Genomic DNA, 21,909 nt, shown 5'->3' with positions numbered 1-21,909 from the left:
CCCCTGACCTTAGTGGGCATCTGCTCTGTGGCCAGAGGGGGAGCATGGGGTGCCCCCAAACATCCATGCACCATGTGCCAGGCACCGGGTGGTGCCTGGCACACAGTTCATTGATGTTTAAAACATGACTTTTACTACTGTGGCTTGTGTTTCAACCCATTTCCGGGCCACAGCACAAGCTGCAATAGTAAAAGGCATGTTTCCAACTGCCTACATGGTGGTCACATCATAATATGGCGGGTGGAATCGCCAACTACTTGTCGGCTGATCTCCATCTCACTACAATGGTGGTCGGATGCTCCTCCGACCACCATCGTAATGATGCCCAAAATGTCTAACTTTTCCTGTTTTGTGTTCAGGTAAGCAAGGTTGGGAAGTGATGTCTCAATGCCTCCTAATATCATTATCAGGTCATAGTTTTTTTTATTATCAGGACTAGAACTTTCATTCCTCTACATACCCAGATCTATCTGTAAATCAACGGTCTTGATATTTTTTTGAAAAATGTTTTTAAGAGTTTTATATAGCATGAACCTGACCAGAAGATATCAGGTATCACAGCGCTTTACATAAGCACCAGTTTAGTTACAGATGGACACATTCAATTTTTGTTAGGCATGGGGAGATTAGGTTATTTGCTCAGAATCAAAGGAAGTTGAGCGTCGTTGCCGAGACTCAGCTTCGAGGTCGACGCCTCTAGCCATAAGGCCACATTCTCTCCCCAGATATTAATCTTACCAACCTAAGAAAAGAGGACTGTGTGAGGTAGCCCATTTGATAAACCACAGAGTACTGATGCTAAATGTGGCCAAGATGGAAGTTTGCCTTAAAGGGTCAGTGTGGGGTTCCTATGGATGGAATGCAGGATGGAATGTGGGAAGGTAGGGAGTTGAGGGTATATAGTGGAGGCAGTTGCTGCCTGAATGTTGGTTTCATCAGTAGGAAATAAAGTGCTTTGACCACGTGAATCCTTCTTGTAGCAGTGGAGAGTATTCCACAGTGATTAAGATGGTTGCTTGGCTGTTGAAGTTTGTTGGTGCTGCAGCAACAATTGCACCTGATGACTGTTTGAGGCATCTCTCCTCAGTGCCAGAAGTCGCCTTTGCCAATTTCTCACTTCGCTGTGCATTCCAAAGCCAGTCAAGGCTCACACCCTGATCAAATGCATACATGTACACAACGGGACTTCAGGACTCTGCTGTAAAAAACACTTAGCACCACAACGTGGCAGCCCTCTTGTGAATTTTGGACTGTTTGCATTGGATTTTACTGTTACCATGGTGAACTAACCCTTGATCACTGCCTGCACTATCGGTGAAAGGCATACCTTGTCAATTCAATGTACTTTGATCAGTTCCAAACAATAAATGAATATTACATATATTACGGCAGTATTCACTGCCCAAATAACAGTATTTATTAATAGAATTATTTGTCATGCTTTCGACATGAAAGCAAACTACATTTAGGCAATGTCAAGATTTGTCCAGCTCTCAAATTATCTTGTGTGGAGAGAAGGGGCCTTTTGCCCGCGTTTGCAAGCCAAGTAGGGGATAGGAAGGGTGGAAAAACCACACTCCAACATCAGTGGATGATGATGTATCATATGGGGATGATGACATTCTGATGATGTAATCCATGCCAAAACAGATATAAGTCAAGTGCGTCAAACAGTAACACAAAAATAACAAGACCCTATTGTGATAAAACAATTAGTGACTTAAACGTGAGGATAATGTCAGATTCGGGTTCACCCTACACTTTGATAAGTGAAGATTAATTTGCCAGGTTGAAGAACCGGGTTTTAGAACCCAGCGGCGCCAGGGACACGCCCAAAGTCTTCGGGTTCTCCTGTCTTGGCAAACAGAGACACGGAATACTTCTAGGTGGCGTCAGAGATCAAATTTATTAGCTGCATCTAGTAACAGTAATCTCAGCAATACAACACGGTGTACAACTCAAGAAACTGTTCAATTTTCATAGAGCAAGACATCAGTATTTATACACAATATTCTCATTATAAATGTACACCCACTGCGCAAAATTCTGACCAATAGGACACATTTTCTAACTGAGTATCACATTAACAAAAACCCAATTTACAGTAACCCAACCCAAAAGTTAATTATTAGGACTGTCCCAAATTCAATTTCCACAAGCAGGACAAACCCATAATTGAAAGCACTACCCATGTAATGAAAAGTCGTAAGGAAAGAAACAATTCAGATGCTGATTAGGATAAGATATGTGCAAGGAAACTAAAGGTTAACGAGGTCCTGAACATTGATTGGCAATCTCAGACAAGAATCAAACCAAGGGAAATTGGCTTCGTGAAGGGTCAGTTTCAGGTGAAGAGGTCAGCGTCCTGCAGTTCACTCACAAGTCAGAAAGGGCAAGTTAATATGTACATGGACAACGAAGCCCATGCAACTTTGTTCGTTCGTTTACTTCCATGGCCTACGTGAGGGCAACACAAAATGGCGTTATGAATAACGCAAACAAAATGGAGTCCGGTCCCGATAACCACGGAACCTCAAGGTTGGAAGGCATTCAACTTAAAGAATTCTCTATCAACATATTTGCATATGGGAAAAAGCGTGGAATTTCTAGGAAAACATCAACCTTCATTATGATTTGAAAATAATGAGACAGTACAGTTTACTTTGCTAAGTAAGCATGGATCAAATTTGTTGGGATGGATGGAACAAGCAAGGAGACGTTAACATAGTGCAATACCCTAACCAAGTGCATGTCAAACAAATGACTGTAAATGGGTTAGTGAATATCCTGAAATGTTCACAGATAGGTTAGGAAAATTGAAGAGACTGCAACATCACATTAACTTAAAAGAGAATGCTTGATCAGTTGTACATAAAGGGCCCAATTCCGATCTCGGTCGGAAGGGCTCCGAATCAGATTTGGTTTTACCTAAACCAATCCGAAGCCCTTGGTTCCGACCGACTCGTTCCCAATTCTGAACAAGCAAGTACGATGCCTGGAAACCCTTAGCACGGACCGAATAATTTCTGGAAGGCATACAGAGAGATTGAGCCCTCCGGAGCCAAATTGTACAGCTCTATGAAGTAGGTTTTCCAAGCAAGCAAGTACGATGAACGATTCAGACAGCCTTTACGATTCCATTTGCCCGGATTGAAAAGGCTGCTGGAATCAGTCTTTGGGGGCCCATAGATGGCCCCCCTTTACCCGAGGCCCTCCGATTTGTGCCTGTAGGGGTACCCCTGGGGCCTCACTTTTAGACCATGCCCAGTGTGGCAGGCACCAAGCGGTGCCTGCCACAGGGTGGACGATGATCCCCATCCACCCCTTTTGTCAATGGGAGCTGTGTACATGTTCGATACACTGGCTTCCATTGATGTCAATGGGAGTCCAACCGAATCATATCTGGATGCATTCAAACGCATCGTACTTGTTCGGTCGGACTCCCGTGACACGACTCATACAGAAAGCATTCTGGACACGAGTCGTTCGGTTTGCTTTCCGAACGAGATCGGAATAGGGCCCAAAGTGCTAAAAGTGCCTATAATATTACGGTAAGAGTGAAATCTGAACTTGAGAAGTTGTGTGCCTAGTGAATAGTTGAACCAATTGAATGCTGAGAATGATTGTCCTTGGTGGTTCTGCCAAATCCATAAGAAAGTGTAGCAACTTATGCGACCTAAATTCTAACATCTGGGAGGACTACCAACCTCCTCCCACCATAAAAACTATGTTAGCTACACTTCAAGGGGAGGTAATTTTCTCGTCTCTCGATATGTCTGCGGCTTATAATTAGATAGAATTGTATAAGGAGTCTACACATATCCCGTCTTTCGTAAAGCCAGATAATGATTAACACTACATATGAATGCCCTTTGGCCCGTCATTGGTTTCCTTTGTGTTATAATGACTGATGGACTATTTGGTCAGTGAAATGGCTAGCATGGCATACTTTCAGGATGACATACTTATTTATGAGAAAGCTGAGTGTGAACACGACATGAGACTTAAGAATATGTTGGAAGGCGTTAAAATGTGTGGGTTGACACTAAGAAAAGACAAATGTAAATTAAATTAAGTGGACATCATATATCAGGCAAATGTATTGAGTTAAAATTAAGATTTTGTAGGTGATTGAAAAAGCACCTGCACTCAAAGACAAAGATCAGCTGAGAACCTTTTTAGGCCACATTAAATACTATGCCAACTTTGTAAATATTTTGCTACCAAGACAGGTAGCTTACGTTATTTGGTAAGAAATGTAATGTATGTCTGGTACAGCGAATGTGACAGTGTGTTCGATTCTGTCAAACGTAAAATAGTCTCAGCAGGCCCACTTAAATCTTTTGATACCAATGACTTATCCGTTATCACCCTGATGCTAGCCATCTTGGGCCTGAGACCATGTTAAAAGAGGAAATAAGCAAAGGTTGTGATGAAGTAATTGCCTTTGCCTCAAGAGCGTTAAATGGTGTGGGACACACATATTCCACCTTTTAAAGAAAAGATTTGAGTATATGGTTGGGAGTCCAATACTTCAAGAATATTGTATAGGGAAAGGAATTTATTTTACAAATGGACCATAAACCTTTGGTAGATTTATTCAGCACTAGTAGTGGTCATAGATCTACTCCTCGCATAGCTAAGTGACAATCTTGGTTATTGAAATGTCAATATGAGTTGCAATATGAAGCAGAGGTGAGGAACGTTCTGTAGATTGTTTGTCTAAGTTGCTGTTATGAAAACAGAATGATTATTGTTTATATGCTCTATGAATACAAATTTGTATGGCTTCTTGTCAGAGAATGAGTAGAGACAATCATCTAGGAATGACAGTGTAATGCAATAGATCATGAGATGTTTCACTGGACAATAGCCGGTACATAAAATTGTGCAGGATAGTTAGGTTCCCTACTGAAGAGTTTCTGAAGAGTTATCTATAATTGACGAATTGTTGCTCAGGTGTGAACTTTCTGTAGTTCCGAGTGGTCTTAGGGACTTAGTGGTAGTCTTGCCAATGAAGGCCATATTGTGCCATGAAAGGCAGGGTGAGTGAAAGCTTTTGGTGGCCAGTGATGGCTAAAGCTATAGAACATTGTGTTAGAGAATGCTATGCATATGTTTTAAGTTATAAAACGCAAGTGTCCGTCCCTAGTCTGTTTGAATGTACTAGTGACCCCAGAACAATTCGTCATTTGATATTTCCAGGCCATATGGAATGATAGGGGGTTCATCTAAATATGCTTTCATTCTAATAGAGAACATGTCAAATTTCCAGATATAAAATTTGTCAAAACTTTTAATTCAAGCATTGTTAAATAATTGTTTACAAGATGTGTTTGTCAGAGAAGTGTATCCAGGAGTATTAGTGATATATAATGGATCCCAGTTACCGTCTACAGCAATATGTGAATACTTGGAGCCTGCTGATGCTAAATATATTAGCACATCTTTGTATCACCCTCACAGCAATGGGCTCTTTTCTGGAGATCTTTTGATTTTGATGTTGTATGTGTATGAGTGGCAATACCCTAAGTGTGAGTCAGAATAGGGTGGTGTAGTATGAATAAAAATTAGCTAAGGTGTGCCAAATCAAATTTTTTTGTGTCGGTCTAATTTTTTTAATTTAAAAACAACGTTAGACTGGATCCAGATATAATGATCTTGCGTGCTCATGGGATTGCGTGTCAAGAGGTCAACATGTTTCTTGACAAATTACAGTCGCTATCGATCTAGGCAATTCTTCAGGACCAAAGCCCTAATTTACTGTGGATTGGGCTTTGAGAAGATATAGGCTGGTTAGGATGGCGGTGAGACCGCCACTGACAGCCCGTTGGCGGCAGTCTCACTGCCATCCTAAGCGTGTTTTCGGCCCGCCACATTAGAGTGGCAGGCGGTTTGTTGGCGTTTGGCGCGACCCACCGCCACACAAAACGATGGGCTCTTTGAGCCCGCCGGTATGCTGGAGGCAGAGTAATTCCTACAATGGAGGCTGTGCTTGCCAGGCACCGCCATAGGCATTACGATGTGCCATTTCTGATGACCCTTTCATGGCGGTGAATCAGCCAAGAAAGGGCTGGCAGAAGGGGACATTGGGGGCCCCTAGCTGGCCCCCTTACCCTCTGACCCCCAGACAGGGGACACACAGAGATGTGTGCAGTGTCCCTTTTTTGCATTCCAGCAGCATCTGCCGCAATGCAAAATATAGGCACTGCTACTGCCGTGGTGGCGGTCAGATCAAAATGCCTACTGTGGGACCCTCGACTGCATGTCGGTTGGTCCCAATCCCGACAGTCCGCCCACCATCGTGATCGGGCCCATAGTTAGGTGCCAATCATACCCAATCACATTCACAATGATGGATCTAAGAGTATAAAGTGTACCAGAAATTAAGAAAAAAAGACAGAAGTGAAAGACAAACTGGTATTAGGTGATAACCATGGCCTCAGTATAATACTGTAATAAATGCATGCCACTATTTTATTTAGTACATGCCATGGTGAATCAGCCCTTGAATGTGAAGGTTCAAGATTGCAAAGCATAAAACGAAACAGTTGCAGACAAACAGGCAGGCATGTGACACACTGGTGAAAAGTCCACCACACACATAACAGAAAAGTTGTCAGGGAAATGAAGACTTCCGCAAAAGTGGTAAGGTTTTGATACCATAAAGTAGTAGCAGAGACCGCGCTATTTAGTGGGTTAAAACTAGAAAGGGAGAATGCATATAAGTCTCCATCTCGAATAATAAACTTGCAAATATTGCAAGAACGTGTCCCATTACTCATAGATTCCAGTGCGCAACTTGCGTGATGACCTACCCCTGTATTTGCCAACTCTGAGTGAGTGAGCAAGGAGATGGCGTTTGTATGTCATCGCAATCAGAATGGCTTCAGGTGTGGGCATCTAAGGTAATGAAAGTCGTTGGACTACCGGAGTATACAATGTGTGGTAGTTCACGGATGCCATGATAAATTAAGTGTGTGGATGGAGTTGTACGGCCCCCAATGGTGTGAAGTGCTGCTATAAATAGGTGCCATATTGAAAAGGGCATATGTCAATGGACAGACGTAGAAAAATGGGTATTCATCCTATAGTGGCGAAGATGTCTGTGAGCCAGTATGAAATCATAGGGCCCCTAGTATGTGCCATACGCGGCTGTGCCCCCCAGCGTATAGAGGGTGTGCTTCACAAAGGAGCATTGCATCGATATGTGACAGACAATATGCAAATGTAAATGGGCTTCAAGATAAAATGAGGAGTGGCATATCCCATTAAGTCTCAGTGCGGTATAAAGTCCCCTTTACCAATTTTTCTGTAATATGGGGGATGTGAAACCGGTGTAGAGGGGCCTAAATTATGCTTAGTGACCCACTTGTAAAAAAGCCATAGAGTAAATGGAGATCACTTCTCTATGCTAAGGGCAAGAGGGTGTCTGAAAGTAAAGTCTATATAGCACAAAAAAGGAGCTCTTGCAACTTTTCATAGTTTTGCACGCATTAATGTCTTTGATTGTTTTTTCTAACGAATTGTTAAAAAATATATACTAATCACCCGTTCTTTTTTCTAGTATGAATATTTCAATGCTGTTCTCATCAATGAACGAGATGAAGATGGAAACTACTTAGAGCTGGGAAAGGAATTTTTGCTACTACCAAATGATCATTTTAATAATTTGCCTGTAAATATCAGCTTGAGTGATGTTCAAGTACCAACGAACATGTACAATAAAGGTAGGTTAAAAGAATCTTTCTCCGAAGTATTGGCCTGGGGCAACAAACACAGTTCATGCATGACCAAATTGTGAACAACAGTTCTTTCAGTATAAATTCAAGCAACTGTATACCTAATAAACTTAATTCACAGCCCAAGATCAAAACGTGGGCATGTTATCCTATGTATCTATGCAATACCACCTTGCCAATTATACTCAACACGGATTCCATTGTAAAAGACACTAGCAAGTTTATGAAAACATTTTAGAGGACAGGTGGCCCTAGATTGTCTCTCCTGGTGGCTGAAGCATGCCACCAGAAGCAAGAGGAAAAACCCCTGTGTGAAAAGATCTATCCGGACCAGAGGTATACTTTTTCTGAAGGTCACTCGTGTGCTGTGTCATGAGGCTCAGAGGCACCCATGTGTGTGGGAATAATCCCGAGCAGGATTCAGTTTTAATCTTTAAACCCATGTGTGGCTGTGAGTCCGCCTGGGGAACCAGCAATTGTTTACATATTTGAAATTCATCTCTAAGGTTTCATCTGGAGTGGTGGTGGTGGGAAGTTCCAGAGATATCGCAAGAGAAATCTCCTTGCACTTCACCTGCCAGATCTGCTGGAGTTGTATTGTTGGAGAGAGGGGTTCCCAGAACAACAAAGTGCAACTGCACCTATATCTTCCCTACCGTGACCAGTACAGATGAGCAGGAGCACAGGAGACATTGGGCTCTCTTGCCTTACTCTGAATGAGGGAGCCACCAATCACCATATGAGCAGCAGAGAGCCCCTTGTGGTCCCCACTGCAGGACACATGCTGTATCAGTGCTTTCAATCGAGTAAGCATGAAGAGGAAAGAACAGAATTAAACAATTTCCCAGCTCATAGTGGTCAGTTCAAAGGTCCTTCCACTGGCAGAATAAGTCACCCTATAAGCCTTTACTGGGCTTGGGGGAAAACAATTGTAAATATGCTAAGTGGCACCTCAAAAGAAGCGGGGAACACAATAACACTTTGTTCTCTATGCAGTGTTCACGGAGAGCAGGATCCCCACCCGCCCCAGGGGTCCAATCATCAATTTTGATGCAATCTCATTCAAGGTCCCAGACGGCCAAACCGGGAAAGGTTTCCCTCTATCTTAGGTCCTCCTGGATATGAATCATTTGCCAAGAGGCTCTTAGAAACTTGGAGTTTTTTATTTCGTTGAATTATGGTTGCTGGGCAACATTTATTAAATAACAATTAGTCTCTGAAATGAATTGTGCACTGTTCTAGTATTGGCTATTGTAAGAATGGGGTGCTGATAATACAAATTTAAATCAGTGTATATATCTAGTATCATCTGCAATATGTTTCTACTGTTGAAATGCATATTTCATTGAAACTGAGTGGGTTCTGTTCTGCTTAGTTTATAGGGATTAAAGCCTATTGGTACATACACCGGTAAATATGCATTTATCATTTTCGGGCATAGATGACTTGTTAGGTGATTAGGTAACTGTCACCTTTCCTTGTTGTGCACCTCCTGTCGTTATAAGACTCTTTACAGGGTGATCAAAAATAATTATTTGTTACCTGCATAGCTGTGTATATTTGTTAGTTTGTGCATTAAGTTTAGTTTTATGTGTACTTAGGTGCTGACACTAACTGGACAGAGGAGTGTTTAGCCTTGCCTAGTACATTGCTGAGTTCTGAGTCTCCAGCCCACATTATGTTCTTTGACTAAGCCAATGGCTGCACAAGTGCACTACTCTGTAAGTCAAGTGCTGAATGGTTACTCTGTGCACAGTTTGAGCATCTGTGGTTTGGGACTCCTTGACACCTGAGGCAAAAGACCCCAGGGTTTACTCCTGGAGCACAGTATCTTATTATTACCCGGGGACCTTCGGACCCAATCAATCAATCAATCAATCAATCAATCAATCAAGGGATTTTAAAGCACAGCTACTCACCCGTGAGGGTCTCATGGCACTGGGAGGGATGGGGGGGGCTGGGCCCTTTTGATAGGGGTTATTCGAAGAGTATCTTGATGCACTATGAAGGTAAAATAGCTCTGTCCCCAGTAGCCTCTGGGCCCCATAGAAACATGCGCATTTCACTCCTACCACAGTCATTAAACAGTTTTTGCACCCTCCTTGCATGCAGCCTGTAGAGTGGGCGGAAGGATGGGGTATGCAGTTTTCCCCGCCTAAGTGGAGTTAGAACTCTCTCCAGCCTCACCCTTACAGCCTCCTCTTTCAGAGCGTTACCTCTTGTGAAGTTGGGGTTCCCACCATATGCAGGCCATCCATTTACTACGGAGGGAGCTTTGTGGTCTAGATGGAATGGTAGTGCACCCGAGTGCCATCTTGGATGGAAGGCTTTGAACCTGTTTGCTAGGCCTTTCTCTGCCACATAAAGGGCAACCGTGCTCCTGGTTCTCGAAAGATAGCAGCCCTTTTATATGGGAGTGCTACACTAGATGTTACCACCAGTACCCTGGCCAAGGGGGAGGAGTGACAGAATTGTTACAGATTCAGGGTGGCCACGAGGGAGCCAGCCATCAATACATCTTACTCCATTGACTGCTGTTCAAGCCCCTTCAGAAATATCTTTTACAGTAGTCACTGTGTACATACTTTTTAAAAGCTGCCAAAATACACTATGCCATGGGTGGCCCCTTCATTCACTCCTGGCTGTTTAAGCAACATCACAGTGTACTCTCTAATGTGCAGCCTAAATTTTTCCTTTGAAAAATGGGGCTTATGAATCCAAATATGAAAAGAGTTGTTTGCAAATAAAAGGCAAATATGTTTCAGAAATAGCAAGAGGCCCATTAGCAGAAGTATTGTTTGCTTTTCAAAAAGCACAATTACTGAATTCTGTGATACTGATTTTACTGGCCTGCAAATAATAAAACGCTGAATCATGTTTACATATATTAAACCTTGTGGCATGCAAGTTACACAATGCTTTAAATGCATTCAAGTTAAAGGAATTAACCTCCTCAGGAATCCTGTTTCATAGTGTCATGTGCTGCCCTATCTGGATAACGTGCACAAATAAACAGTGCATGTTGGCCTTATCATAAGCTCAAGACGACTCCTAACACTCTCTTTACTTCACCTCTCTTACTCTTATTGCAAACGTTCCCACCTGTAGACACACATTTTCAATGTTTTTTTTACTAACAATGCCGTAACTCCCATAACCTCCTAAAAGTTCCATATAAGATTCATTATTCAGGAAGGAGATTCTGGCTGATTCTGTCAACAGAAAAGTTTGAAAGACCCAAATTACTGCTAATAGCAGATAAACGATTTGGTATACTCTTCTAGACCCTGAGATATTGTGTAAAATAGGGGAAGAAAGAACTGCAGAGGCCTGCATGAAACTGTCTTCTATGACAGGTTGACAACTTGATATTAGGTTTATGCATCCCAGTAATCCAGTGATTAATATGTAAAATCATAAGTGTCAGGACCCTTGTCAGAAGACCACTGCAGCTTGAATCACCCATTGCTCCTGCCAGAGCTGCCTGTGACAGAACCAACACCACTACTAACCATCACACCCTACAAGTTTAGCAATTCAGACTAGTCCAGGCCCCCAATGCTATAAGAATGAGTTGGGCAGGAGATATTAGTAATTTTTAATATATAGTTTGACAGACGGTCATAAGTACTGGTTTTTACAATCAAGTGCAAGTGCCAACACCAGAAACCATCTGGTCAAATTAAGGGGAAGCACCGCTTACAGCGGATATATCGCATCGCGCTGACAGTGCATCGCTGCTGTTACATCGTGCACGACATCACATCGCATGCCATCAGGACGCATGCAAGTACATCGCATTTCCTTGTACATCGTTAACCATTACATTGGAATTTCGCTTATTGAAACACTAACAGATACGAGCAGAATAGATACCGGCATACTTTATGTTTATTTAAGAAGACACTTTGGTGCTCTTCTTAAATAAAGCGGCTTGTTAAATAAAGCGGCTTGTTTATTTAAGAAGAGACATTTCTTTACCGGGCATCGCATTTTCTTTATTGAAACATTAACAGATATGAAACTTTATGTTTATTTAAGAAGACACTTTGGTGCTCTTCTTAAATAAAGCGGCTTGTTAAATAAAGCGGCTTGTTAAATAAAGCGGCTTGTTTATTTAAGAAGAGACATTTCTTTACCGGGCACATTTCTTTGTTGAAGACACTTTTGCGAGCAGAATCGCATTTTCTTTATTGAAACTATAACAGATATGAAAATGCATATGCGAGCGGAATTGTGCGTGTCTTTATTAAAGTAAATTGATTTGGAAAAGCAATTGAGGTCATTTATTTCAAGATACTAACATCTGATTCAAGCCGGCTCGTACAATACGTCAATAAATAAAAAAAGATATGTGGTCTGACGGATAGGTTGTTCAGAAAATGGCAATTAAGTTTTTCAGTACATTGAACATACATTGCATTATTAAAGCAGCACATATGCAATGTACTGAATAACTTAATTGCCATTTTCTGAACACAATTCGGCTCGTACATCATTTTAGGAACACAATTCTGGTCGTATATCATTTTGGTACGAGTGGAGGCTCGAACCTTGTCTGCCAGCACCAAAGTCTGGCAACCTATCCGTCAGACCACATATTGGCATACTGCAGCTGAATGTAATTACATTAATTAAACTGCTAAAGGGAAGTCTTAGCTATATTAAAAATTATGTTCTTCTATTATGTTTTTTTTATTAAAAGTTTCCCACTGTGGAGAAAAAACAAACAAAAACACTTAACATCAATTAACTTTGAAATGTGGTTTCAAAGGAATGGCAACCGTTGAAAGCATTAGGGAGATTCGATTATGTTTGGTGATATAATATGTGATACCAGGATTTTTCAAGCTACCTTAGGGAGTTGAGACACGAGGATGTGGCCTACATTCACGTCTTATGTGGTAACCTCGCCATCCAGAGCTGTTTCCCAGAACCAGAGATCATACAGTTTCTGGTTATCTTTCTCTTCTTGTCATTCTCAGACCCTTTGTGTAGCCCTTAAATGATAGCTGATGTTTCCAGTTGCACGAAATGTTACACCCTTCATAGTGTACCCCATCTTCACCTCCTCCTACCTTGCCCTGTCTTCCACCATTTCCCTCTTCCATGCCCTGTCCCTTTTGGCAAAGTTTTACATGTGCTCATTTTTTTCCCTGTTTAGGCAATGGAGTCTGATCACTTTACAGTATAGAGTAGTATTACCCAAAACTAATAGGTACGTGTATTATAGGTGCTCACAATTGTGGCAAAATGTGGAGCTCAGAATAAGGCCATGATCGTGAGCCAATCAATATCCACTGCATTTTTGTAAAATGCCTAAGTATTCAATATCTCACAAAAAAGAGTCGCGCCTGTGTTCCATTTTGAAGTTGTTGTTCCTCTGTCCCTAACGAACCCCAAATTAGCTGGCAAACTTATTTGATATGAGGGGATGTAGCACACCTTGACCCAAACCGTAGCTTTAAAAAATGTGCAGGAATGTGCGTGATAAATACACTTCCCATCAAATTTTGTTTTAAAAAAGAAGTATATTAAAAAAAATAAGTATATAATCTTGGTATGAGTGGAGGATAGCAGGCGCGAACCATGTCTGTCAGCACCAAAGTCAGTCTATGTTTCCGTTAGACCACATGTTGTTGCAGTGACTGACGTTGATGTTTTGCTTATTGAAATAAACATACTTCCAAATATGCGCCGCTTTGCTTGTTTGTGTTTATGCTTCCCGTTTTTAATGTGCTCGCTTTATGCTGCTTTGTTTTTTGTAAGTAAGTTTATGTCACTGTGCGCATATTGCTTAAATAAACATTCTTCTTTAAAATAACCATTGTTCTTTATATGTTCTTGATAGCCTCATATGCCCTTTATGCAGCTTTGTTCACACCTTGACCCAAACCGCAGCTTCAAAAAATAAGCAGGAATGTGCGTGATAACAAAAAAGAGTCGCGCCTGTGTTCCATTTTGATGCTGACATTGAAGTTGTTGTTCCTCTGTCCCTAACGAACCCCAAATTAGCTGGCAAACTTAATTTACCGCATTACTTCTTCATGTCGACTGCTTCTATAGATAGAGTTCAAATGTTCTTTTTTGAGTAAACACAAAGAAATCTACCCCAAACTCCTCCGCGTTCTGTCCCATAGTCTCCTATACAATTGGCAGGCAGGTCAGGCTTGAAGAATTGCAGTTCAGCTGTCGGAATTGAAGACAGGGGGATTGCAGCATAATTTAATGTCAGGGAAGTTACAGCGAGACCAGGGTATTTGAAGCCGGTTTCATTTGCCATGAGAGAATTTACAGGTGACATTACAGAGAGTGTTATCGCTATTGTAATTTTAGAAGTACTTTTCAGAGCCTCGTTTTCCATCAACATTTGTCCAAACATTTCAAAGTAGATTCTGAGATCGCGTTGTCATGTTGCGCGATGTTATGTCGCCGATGTGACACGCGATCCTGTTCCACGGCCGCATTTGCGGCGCAACGTCGTGCGATGACAAAATCGCCGATGTAAGGGCCATTGCGATGTATTGTCCGCGATGCGAACGCCCGCGAGGACGTTGCACGCGACGGATCGTCATACAACCCAAATTAAGCACTGCAGTAGTCACTGATATTACTACAACTTGGAATTTGTGTATCTCCATCTTGTTCCCTGTATTTAGTATGTATTCCAGAATAAGTTGAATTTAACCAGCTCTTACAATGCAGAAAGACATAGCATTTTCATTGTCAAATAAAGATTTTTCAAGTCAATAGTTTTATTATAGCCTATGACATTGATAAATTATCATGTAGAAGTCTCATAATATAGCATGCATTACATCTTATGACAACAATGCTGCATACACAAACTTATCTGTAATTAAGCGTTGATAGGGAACTGTGGCTTGCTGGTGTCCAGTGACTGTTTTAGGCGAGCACACACCTCACAAAAAGGCTTATGAGATACCATGTGACTGAGGGCTGGTTTGAACAGAAAATGTTCCTTAGCCAGATTATTTCTGTATATATCTTTTTAATTTCTTTCAAGACTTGTGGGCATGAAGTGCTTACTCGCTTAACAAAGGTTACACAAAATGGCATAATTCAACCTTTTAAAACATTCGCTGAGTTTTCTATATAATTGAATTGAGAAATGTTGCCGATTTTGCTGATGTCATTAAAAGATCTGTTCTTCCAATGTCAAATTTTCATTGATCACCACCTCTTTCAAACACACCCCAAATACAACACAAATCTCAAATTATATTTTTCCTAGTTGATGCTCTTATCATTTTATTTTCATAATCAAAAGCTTTTCTGAAATATACAAAGTTTAGAGGCTCTGAAGTACAGTTTGAATTTAAAGGTATTTTGATTGTCAATCTGCATGTAACATTATGCATAACTAGGCTAATATTCCATATATTGGCTTATGGTCTGTAATGAGAGCCATGCAAATTAAACTTTTGCATTTTTTTCAGCAGAATGACCAGATTCTAAAATCTATCTAGAAGTGCTTATTAACCTTAGATCTTCATAACCTCCCTGTAAACATATTGTGCTTTTAGTTGCATCAAATGCAGTCTTTAATTGAACTTTGAAGCATTTAAAGAAATGTCTAGTTATATAATTGTAAACATTCAGACTCTAAAGTTAACATTTGTAAGATGATCAATGATGTCACACGAATTTGTTTGAACATTATACATTCTAAGTACATTATACTGCCTTTATTGATACACTTTCTAGATAGTTGTCTGATGAAAGGTAGCTGCAGGTTGTGGCTAACTTTATTGCTAATGGTTGGCCCGTTACAAAAGCACTCCTATAGCATTGATTCCCTGCAAGAGGGTTGTAGAAGAGATATCCACAGTTCGGGCATTATGCGCAGGGGTGGAAAATCGATTGTCATGGGGTGCTTATGCAGAAACGTTCTCAATTTGGCCCATGATGGACATATTGGTGTTCACATTATGAAGCATACAGGAAGAGAGGATTTTTAGTGGCCTGGGGTGTACATCACTATTGAACATTATGTCTGTGAATGTTGTATGTGTGACCTCAATGATAAATCACAGGTGACATGCCCTTCTGCTGTCACGCCCATCATAGTTAAAAACACACCTTGATACCAGGTGCCATTTGATGTGCCAGGAACCATTGGAGTTACAGGCAGCATGCCCAAGTATGCTTTGGTTTTGGTGGGCTGAATTACTAAATGGCCAAAAGTGAAATTTGTGGACAGCACTAACTCTGATGTAGTCATTAAGTTCTACAGGGAAGTATTAATGAAAGAAGGATTTCCAGAACAGTTAGTGACTGATAATGGCACTCAGCTATTCTCTGAGGAAATGAATACCCTTACACCTTTCCCACAGTAATGGCTTGGTTGAGAGATTGAACTGTGTCATCATGGACCAATTATAGTATCACTCCGCTCCGCCAATGGAGTTTCCGGAGATTTGCCTACTCCGCGTTCTGTTCTGAATGCGGAGTTTAGGCAAAACTCCGACTCTGAGGTGGAGCAGAGTTAGTCGTCCTCTCCACCCTCCCATGGTATTTATAATCTTTAAAAAAAGGCACTTACCTGCCGTGGCTGCCTTCTCCTCGCCATGGCCGGCCTCCTTCCTCGTCATCACTGTCCTACTTCTTAGATAACCCCTACGTTGTACGTCTCAAGTGCTAGGTGTTGAGTAGCAAGGAGCCATGCAAGATGATACTAAGGGCCCCATTAGGATAGTGGGCGGATCGCCCCGCCGGGCCGGCGGTAGTCACCGCCGGTCCGGCGGGGGCAATCCGCCCGCCATCCTCACATTAAAGACCCCCCGCCATATTACCATGGCGGGGGGTCCACAACGGACGGAAAGACCGTCCGCCGTTTTTCCGCCCGGTCGAGAAGTCAGCCATATTATGATGTGGGTTTTGAAATGCCTTCCTGTGGCGGCATTGTCGCCACGGAAAGGCAAGTGGAGTCTGCTTGGGGGGCCTGTTGCGGGCCCCCAGGGACTCCAGGGGGGTGGGGGGTGTACATGGGGGGCACCTATTGTACCCCCCTGCTCTTCCATGCACAACATGGCATGCACTGCACTGTGCCTGCCATGTTGTGCATGGAAGTGCACAACATGCCTTCCTGGCATTGTGATGGGCGGTGCTGAGTGCACCGCCCGCCACAACTTCAGGAATGCTGGATGTGCCCGCCACTGTGGCGGTCGCATCCTAATGGCAGCCACAGGACCCCCACCATTATGGCGGGCGTTCGCTTTGTACGACAGGACAAAGTCCCCCCGCCATCCTAATGCCCCTAAGTTCCCAAGAAAATCCTTCTGAAATATAGCACAAAAACTGTAAATAGGAAAGCACTAATTGTAAGAGGGGACAAATTGGTTCCCCCTTTTCGATTAAGAGACAAAAATCTTTGACATAGCTCTCAGAAGTCTTTTAGATACTAGTGTTACCAAACTCAGAATCAGTGACATAAACTATGAGTCCGTTATGAACAACGATATTGGGCCCGATTCACAAAGGCAATCTGAGACAAAGTCTAATTTTACGACTTTTGGCATTCACATAGGTCATTTATGATTTGTATCTTTGCGTCCGCAGTCGAAGCAGAACCTCCAGCTCATGCCATACTCTATGGTTCAAGCCGTACTCTCCGGCTCGGGCCGGATGAAGTGTAATCAATAAGGCCTGAACGCAATTATTACAAAAAGGAACATTAGGTACGTGAGATAAATGGTAGAAGAGACCATGAAAATCAGTTTGGGTGTGAAAAAGGGTGTGGCCAGATACTACATCACATCCCAGAAAAGTTTGCTCCTTTGCATCATGGTACAAGCAGTCCACAATTTGCGCTTCCCTCAATGTTGAATGTTCTGTTACACCAAGGTGTATGGCCAACATGAAATATAAACACACACATCTGGTCAAAGTAAATCAATTGCAAAATACAGACATTCATAAGAGGATGGCACCTAACCAGTAAAGATTCCTACCACCAATAAAGGCAGGAGCATGGTTCACAAGAAGCCTCTTTACATGATCAAGTTCAATAGGGGAAAATTTGATGGGAATGGAAAGGGGGAATGAAGCATAAACCAGGAAAGTACAAGTCTGGTGTCTCACCAAACTGCTTCAATCGTCCAATAGACAAGTTAATTAGCAAAGGCAAGGAGCATACAAGTGAAGTTCTCCAGGCAGGCAGGAGGCAAGTTAAGTGGAAAGGGGGTCATCTGAGCTTGAGCTTAATCTTAGCCTGCTCCTACTAATAAAATCATCTTTATATTCTTCATATTTGTCATTATGACATCAAATGTCAGTTCACAATGGACTGATCGGCATGTGATCATTCTTCCATTCTCCAGGTACAAATTGATACTCCAGCATATTTACCCATGTACATCATGAGAAATTATTGTCCATTTCAACCTCACTGGTTAGTCGACAAAGAGTGTATTTTCTTTGTTGTTCACTGTGGATATAGTTTAAAGATCAAGCTCCCACCATTCATGCACAAATGGTTGCTCCTCTGACTACATCCTCCTAGGGGACCTCAACTTCCACCTGGAGAACAACAATCACAGCAACACCGCCGCCCTGCTGGACAACCTCGCCAACCTCGGACTCAAGCAACTGGTGAACACCCCCACCCACTACGCCGGCCACACGCTTGACCCCGTCCTCCAGCAAGCACATCTCCTTCAGCCACTCCACCGGACTTCATTGGACTTATCACAGCTGCGTCCACTTCAACTTCAGGATAACCACGACCCACCACCACCCACAACAGGTTCCCCGCAGGAGCTGGAGCAAGATCACTGCCGACCAGCTCACCACCTCCCTCAGCCAGAACCCTCCCGCCAACGCAACGGACCCCAACGAAGCAGCCCGCAACTTCACTCAATGGTTCACCAACTGCGCAGACGACCTCGCACCTCTGAAGAACCCACCCAGCAGACCCGGCAGCAAGAAAGCCCGTGGTTCACCAACGAACTCAAAACTTCCAAGAAAAACTGCTGCACCCTCGAAAAGACATGGCGCCAAGACCAGACTACAGAAAACATGACAGCCCTCAAGAACGCCACCCGCATACACCACCAGCTGATCCGCACCACCAAAAGAACAACATTCAAGGAACGACTGGACACCAACACCCACAACAGCAAGGAACTCTTCAGCATCGTCAAAGAGCTCTCCAACCCTAGCGCTGGAAACAACGACATCACACCCTTGCAAGACCTCTGCGACTCACTCGCCTCATTCTTCCACCGCAATATCGCCGACATACACAACAGCTTCGGCGCACAGACCACGCACCCAACCACCGAACCAACGCCTCCCCACCACCACCCTCTGCAACTGGACCCCGGTCAGCCCCGAAGACACCACCCGCACGATGAACACCATCCACTCCGGATCCCCCACCGACCCCTGCCCCCACCACGTCTTCAACAAGGCCGACTCCATCATTGCACCCCAACTCCGAGACATCATCAACATCTCCTTCACCACCGCCACCTTCCCGGAGAACTGGAAGCATGCCGAGCTCAGCGCCCTCCTGAAGAAACCGACAGCAGACCCCACCGACCTCAAGAACTTCCGCCCCATTTCGCTCCTCCCTTTTCCTGCCAATGTCATCGAGAAGACCGTCAACAAACAGCTCGCCACCTTCCTCGAGACAAACGGATCCCTCGACCCCTCACAGTCCGGGTTCCGAGACAACCACAGCACCGAGACCGCCCTCATCGCAGCCACCGACGATATCAGATCCCTGCTCGACAACGGGGAAACAGCTGCCCTCATCCTCCTGGACCTCTCTGCAGCGTTCGACACAGTCTGCCACCGCACACTAGTACAGCGCCTCAGTAACCCCGGAATCCAAGAGAAGGCATTGGACTGGATCATCTCGTTCCTCGCCGGAAGAACCCAGAGAGTCCGCCTCCCCCCGTTCCGATCCGCAGCCACCGAAGTCATCTGCGGCGTACCTCAAGGATCATCGCTCAGCCCCACCCTCTTCAACGTCTACATGAGCCCCCTCGCTGCCATCGCACGCCAACACAACCTTAACATCATCTCCTACGCTGACGACACCCAGCTGATCCTCTCCCTCACCAACGACCCCGCCACCGCCAGAGCCAGCCTACACGAAGGAATGAAAGACGTCGTCGAGTGGATGAAGAACAGCCGCCTGAATCTGAACTCAGACACGACTCCTGGTGGCTCCCTGCCCTGGGCACCACCCCCAAGCCAACGCACCATGCACGAAACCTGGGCTTCATCCTGGACTCCTCCCTCTCGATGACCAAACAAGTTAACGCCATCTCGTCATCCTGTTTCAACACCCTGCGCATGCTCCGTAAGATCTTTCGATGGATCCCCACCGAAACTAGGAAGACGGTCACCCAGGCGCTCGTCACCAGCTGACTGGACTACGGGAACACCCTCTACGCGGGAACCACAGCCAAACTACAGAAAAGACTCCAGCGCATACAGAACGCCTCCGCACGACTCGTCGTGGACATCCCCCGCCACAACCACATCTCCGCCCACCTGAGAGACCTGCACTGGCTCCCCGTCAGCAAGAGGATCACGTTCAGACTCCTCACCCACGCACACAAAGCTCTCCATGACCTGGGCCCCAAGTACCTCAACTACCGCCTCACTTTCTACACGCCCATCCGCCAGCTGCGATCGACCAGCCTCGCCCTCGCCACCGTACCACGCATTTGCAGAGCCACTGCCGGAGGAAGATCCTTTTCCTACCTGGCGGCCAAGACATGGAACTCCCTCCCCATCCACCTACGGCTGACCCAGGACCATCTCTCCTTCAGGAAGCAACTCAAGACCTGGCTTTTCGAGCCGTAGCGGACCCCTCTCCCCCAGCGCCTTGAGACCCTAGCGGGTGAGTAGCGTGCTATATAAATCTGATTGATTGATTGATAAGAAAGTAATATTTTGCTTAAAAGAATTTTGCATGAACAAAAACAAATAAAGCAACATTTAAGGAAACATATCAAAGTCCGTTGCACAAGGCTATGAAATAATGCAACCAAAGGAGAAAAGGCAACTCCCACGTATTTTAAAAGTTGCATTTTCTGATTCAGTATAATAACTCCTAATTAAATTGCAACATAATGCAGTAATCACTCATATCATATATACGCATTTTATAAAGTTGTCAGTGAATGTTACACAAAAATGCTCAACTCTAATTGTGGACTATTATCACAATTTAAAAAAGTAGCATCATGCAAAATGTTTCTAAAATCATTAAAATAAAAAATATTTTTTGCATATATGATCTTTATAATGTTAGGCACTTATACTGAAAGTTTCAGACAAGTAACTCTTTGCATATACAAATTGTACCAATGCAGAGTTTTTTATGGCACTCTTCAATGAAGTCAATACAAATCATCATTAGTTTTTCCTGACATCGCTGGTAAGAATATAAGGTAATCAGTAACTAAACATCTTAAATTCACTATTTAAATAATTCTACTGTTTCTACCTAATCAAGTACACTTTTACCATGCTTGTTTATCAACCTTTCTCAGTTCCAGTAAAGTTTGTCTAAATGTGTGCAAAGGGCACATTTTATTTAGTTGTCAAGATAGGTTTATGTGTCATACAAAGCAAGTTCAGCTTTTACACTGCATCAAATGTAACAGTGCAGGGCATCCTGGCTACCCCACTATCCGAAAAAGGATCAAAACATGCTTGTGCCATTGATGACAGAAGAAGGGTACATTAAGGACGAATGCTGCAAATAAAGTAAAACTAGTTGCCTCTTACTTTCATTCATGTAAATTACTAAATGCTCTTCAAAAAGCAGCACATCGGTAACCACTGACAACATTAGCCCTGTAATTGGCGCTACGTCAAACGGTGAGCGAACATTCCCTATTATGCCAAATGGTGATTGATGGGGATAATGGTTGCCATTGGTTACTGAATCAGTCCCTTTGCGGCAGAACCCCAAGCAGACGATCCTAAGTATAGCCTTGAGTTTGGGGTGCTGGGAAATATTGCAAACAGTAACGTTAACCAGGCACTGTGAGATGGGCCATCTTCATTAATGTTTCGCTTTGTGCAACACCTACTTCAATTGTCTGAGGCTCTCAATCAACAAGAGCATTGTTTAACCTATGTATTATGTCATAAAACACTGAATAGTTGGCAAAGGCTT

The 21,909-nt window shown here is 43.4% G+C and overlaps 1 protein-coding gene across 1 annotated transcript in view; it reads left to right on the top strand.

Moving 5' to 3' along the window:
• CACNA2D3 (calcium voltage-gated channel auxiliary subunit alpha2delta 3) overlaps nucleotides 1-21,909 on the top strand; it is a 2,522,256-nt gene that overhangs the window by 904,967 nt on the left and 1,595,380 nt on the right. Inside the window, exon 5 of the mRNA XM_078662383.1 lies at nucleotides 7,568-7,730. Within this exon, the coding sequence (XP_078518509.1) occupies nucleotides 7,568-7,730 (163 nt within the window). The remainder of the gene's footprint in view (nucleotides 1-7,567; nucleotides 7,731-21,909) is intronic.

This window comes from Lissotriton helveticus, chromosome 9 (genome assembly GCF_964261635.1).
Source record: "Lissotriton helveticus chromosome 9, aLisHel1.1, whole genome shotgun sequence".
NCBI classification, from domain to species: domain Eukaryota; kingdom Metazoa; phylum Chordata; class Amphibia; order Caudata; family Salamandridae; genus Lissotriton; species Lissotriton helveticus.
This window is presented reverse-complemented; position numbering and strand designations above follow the sequence as displayed.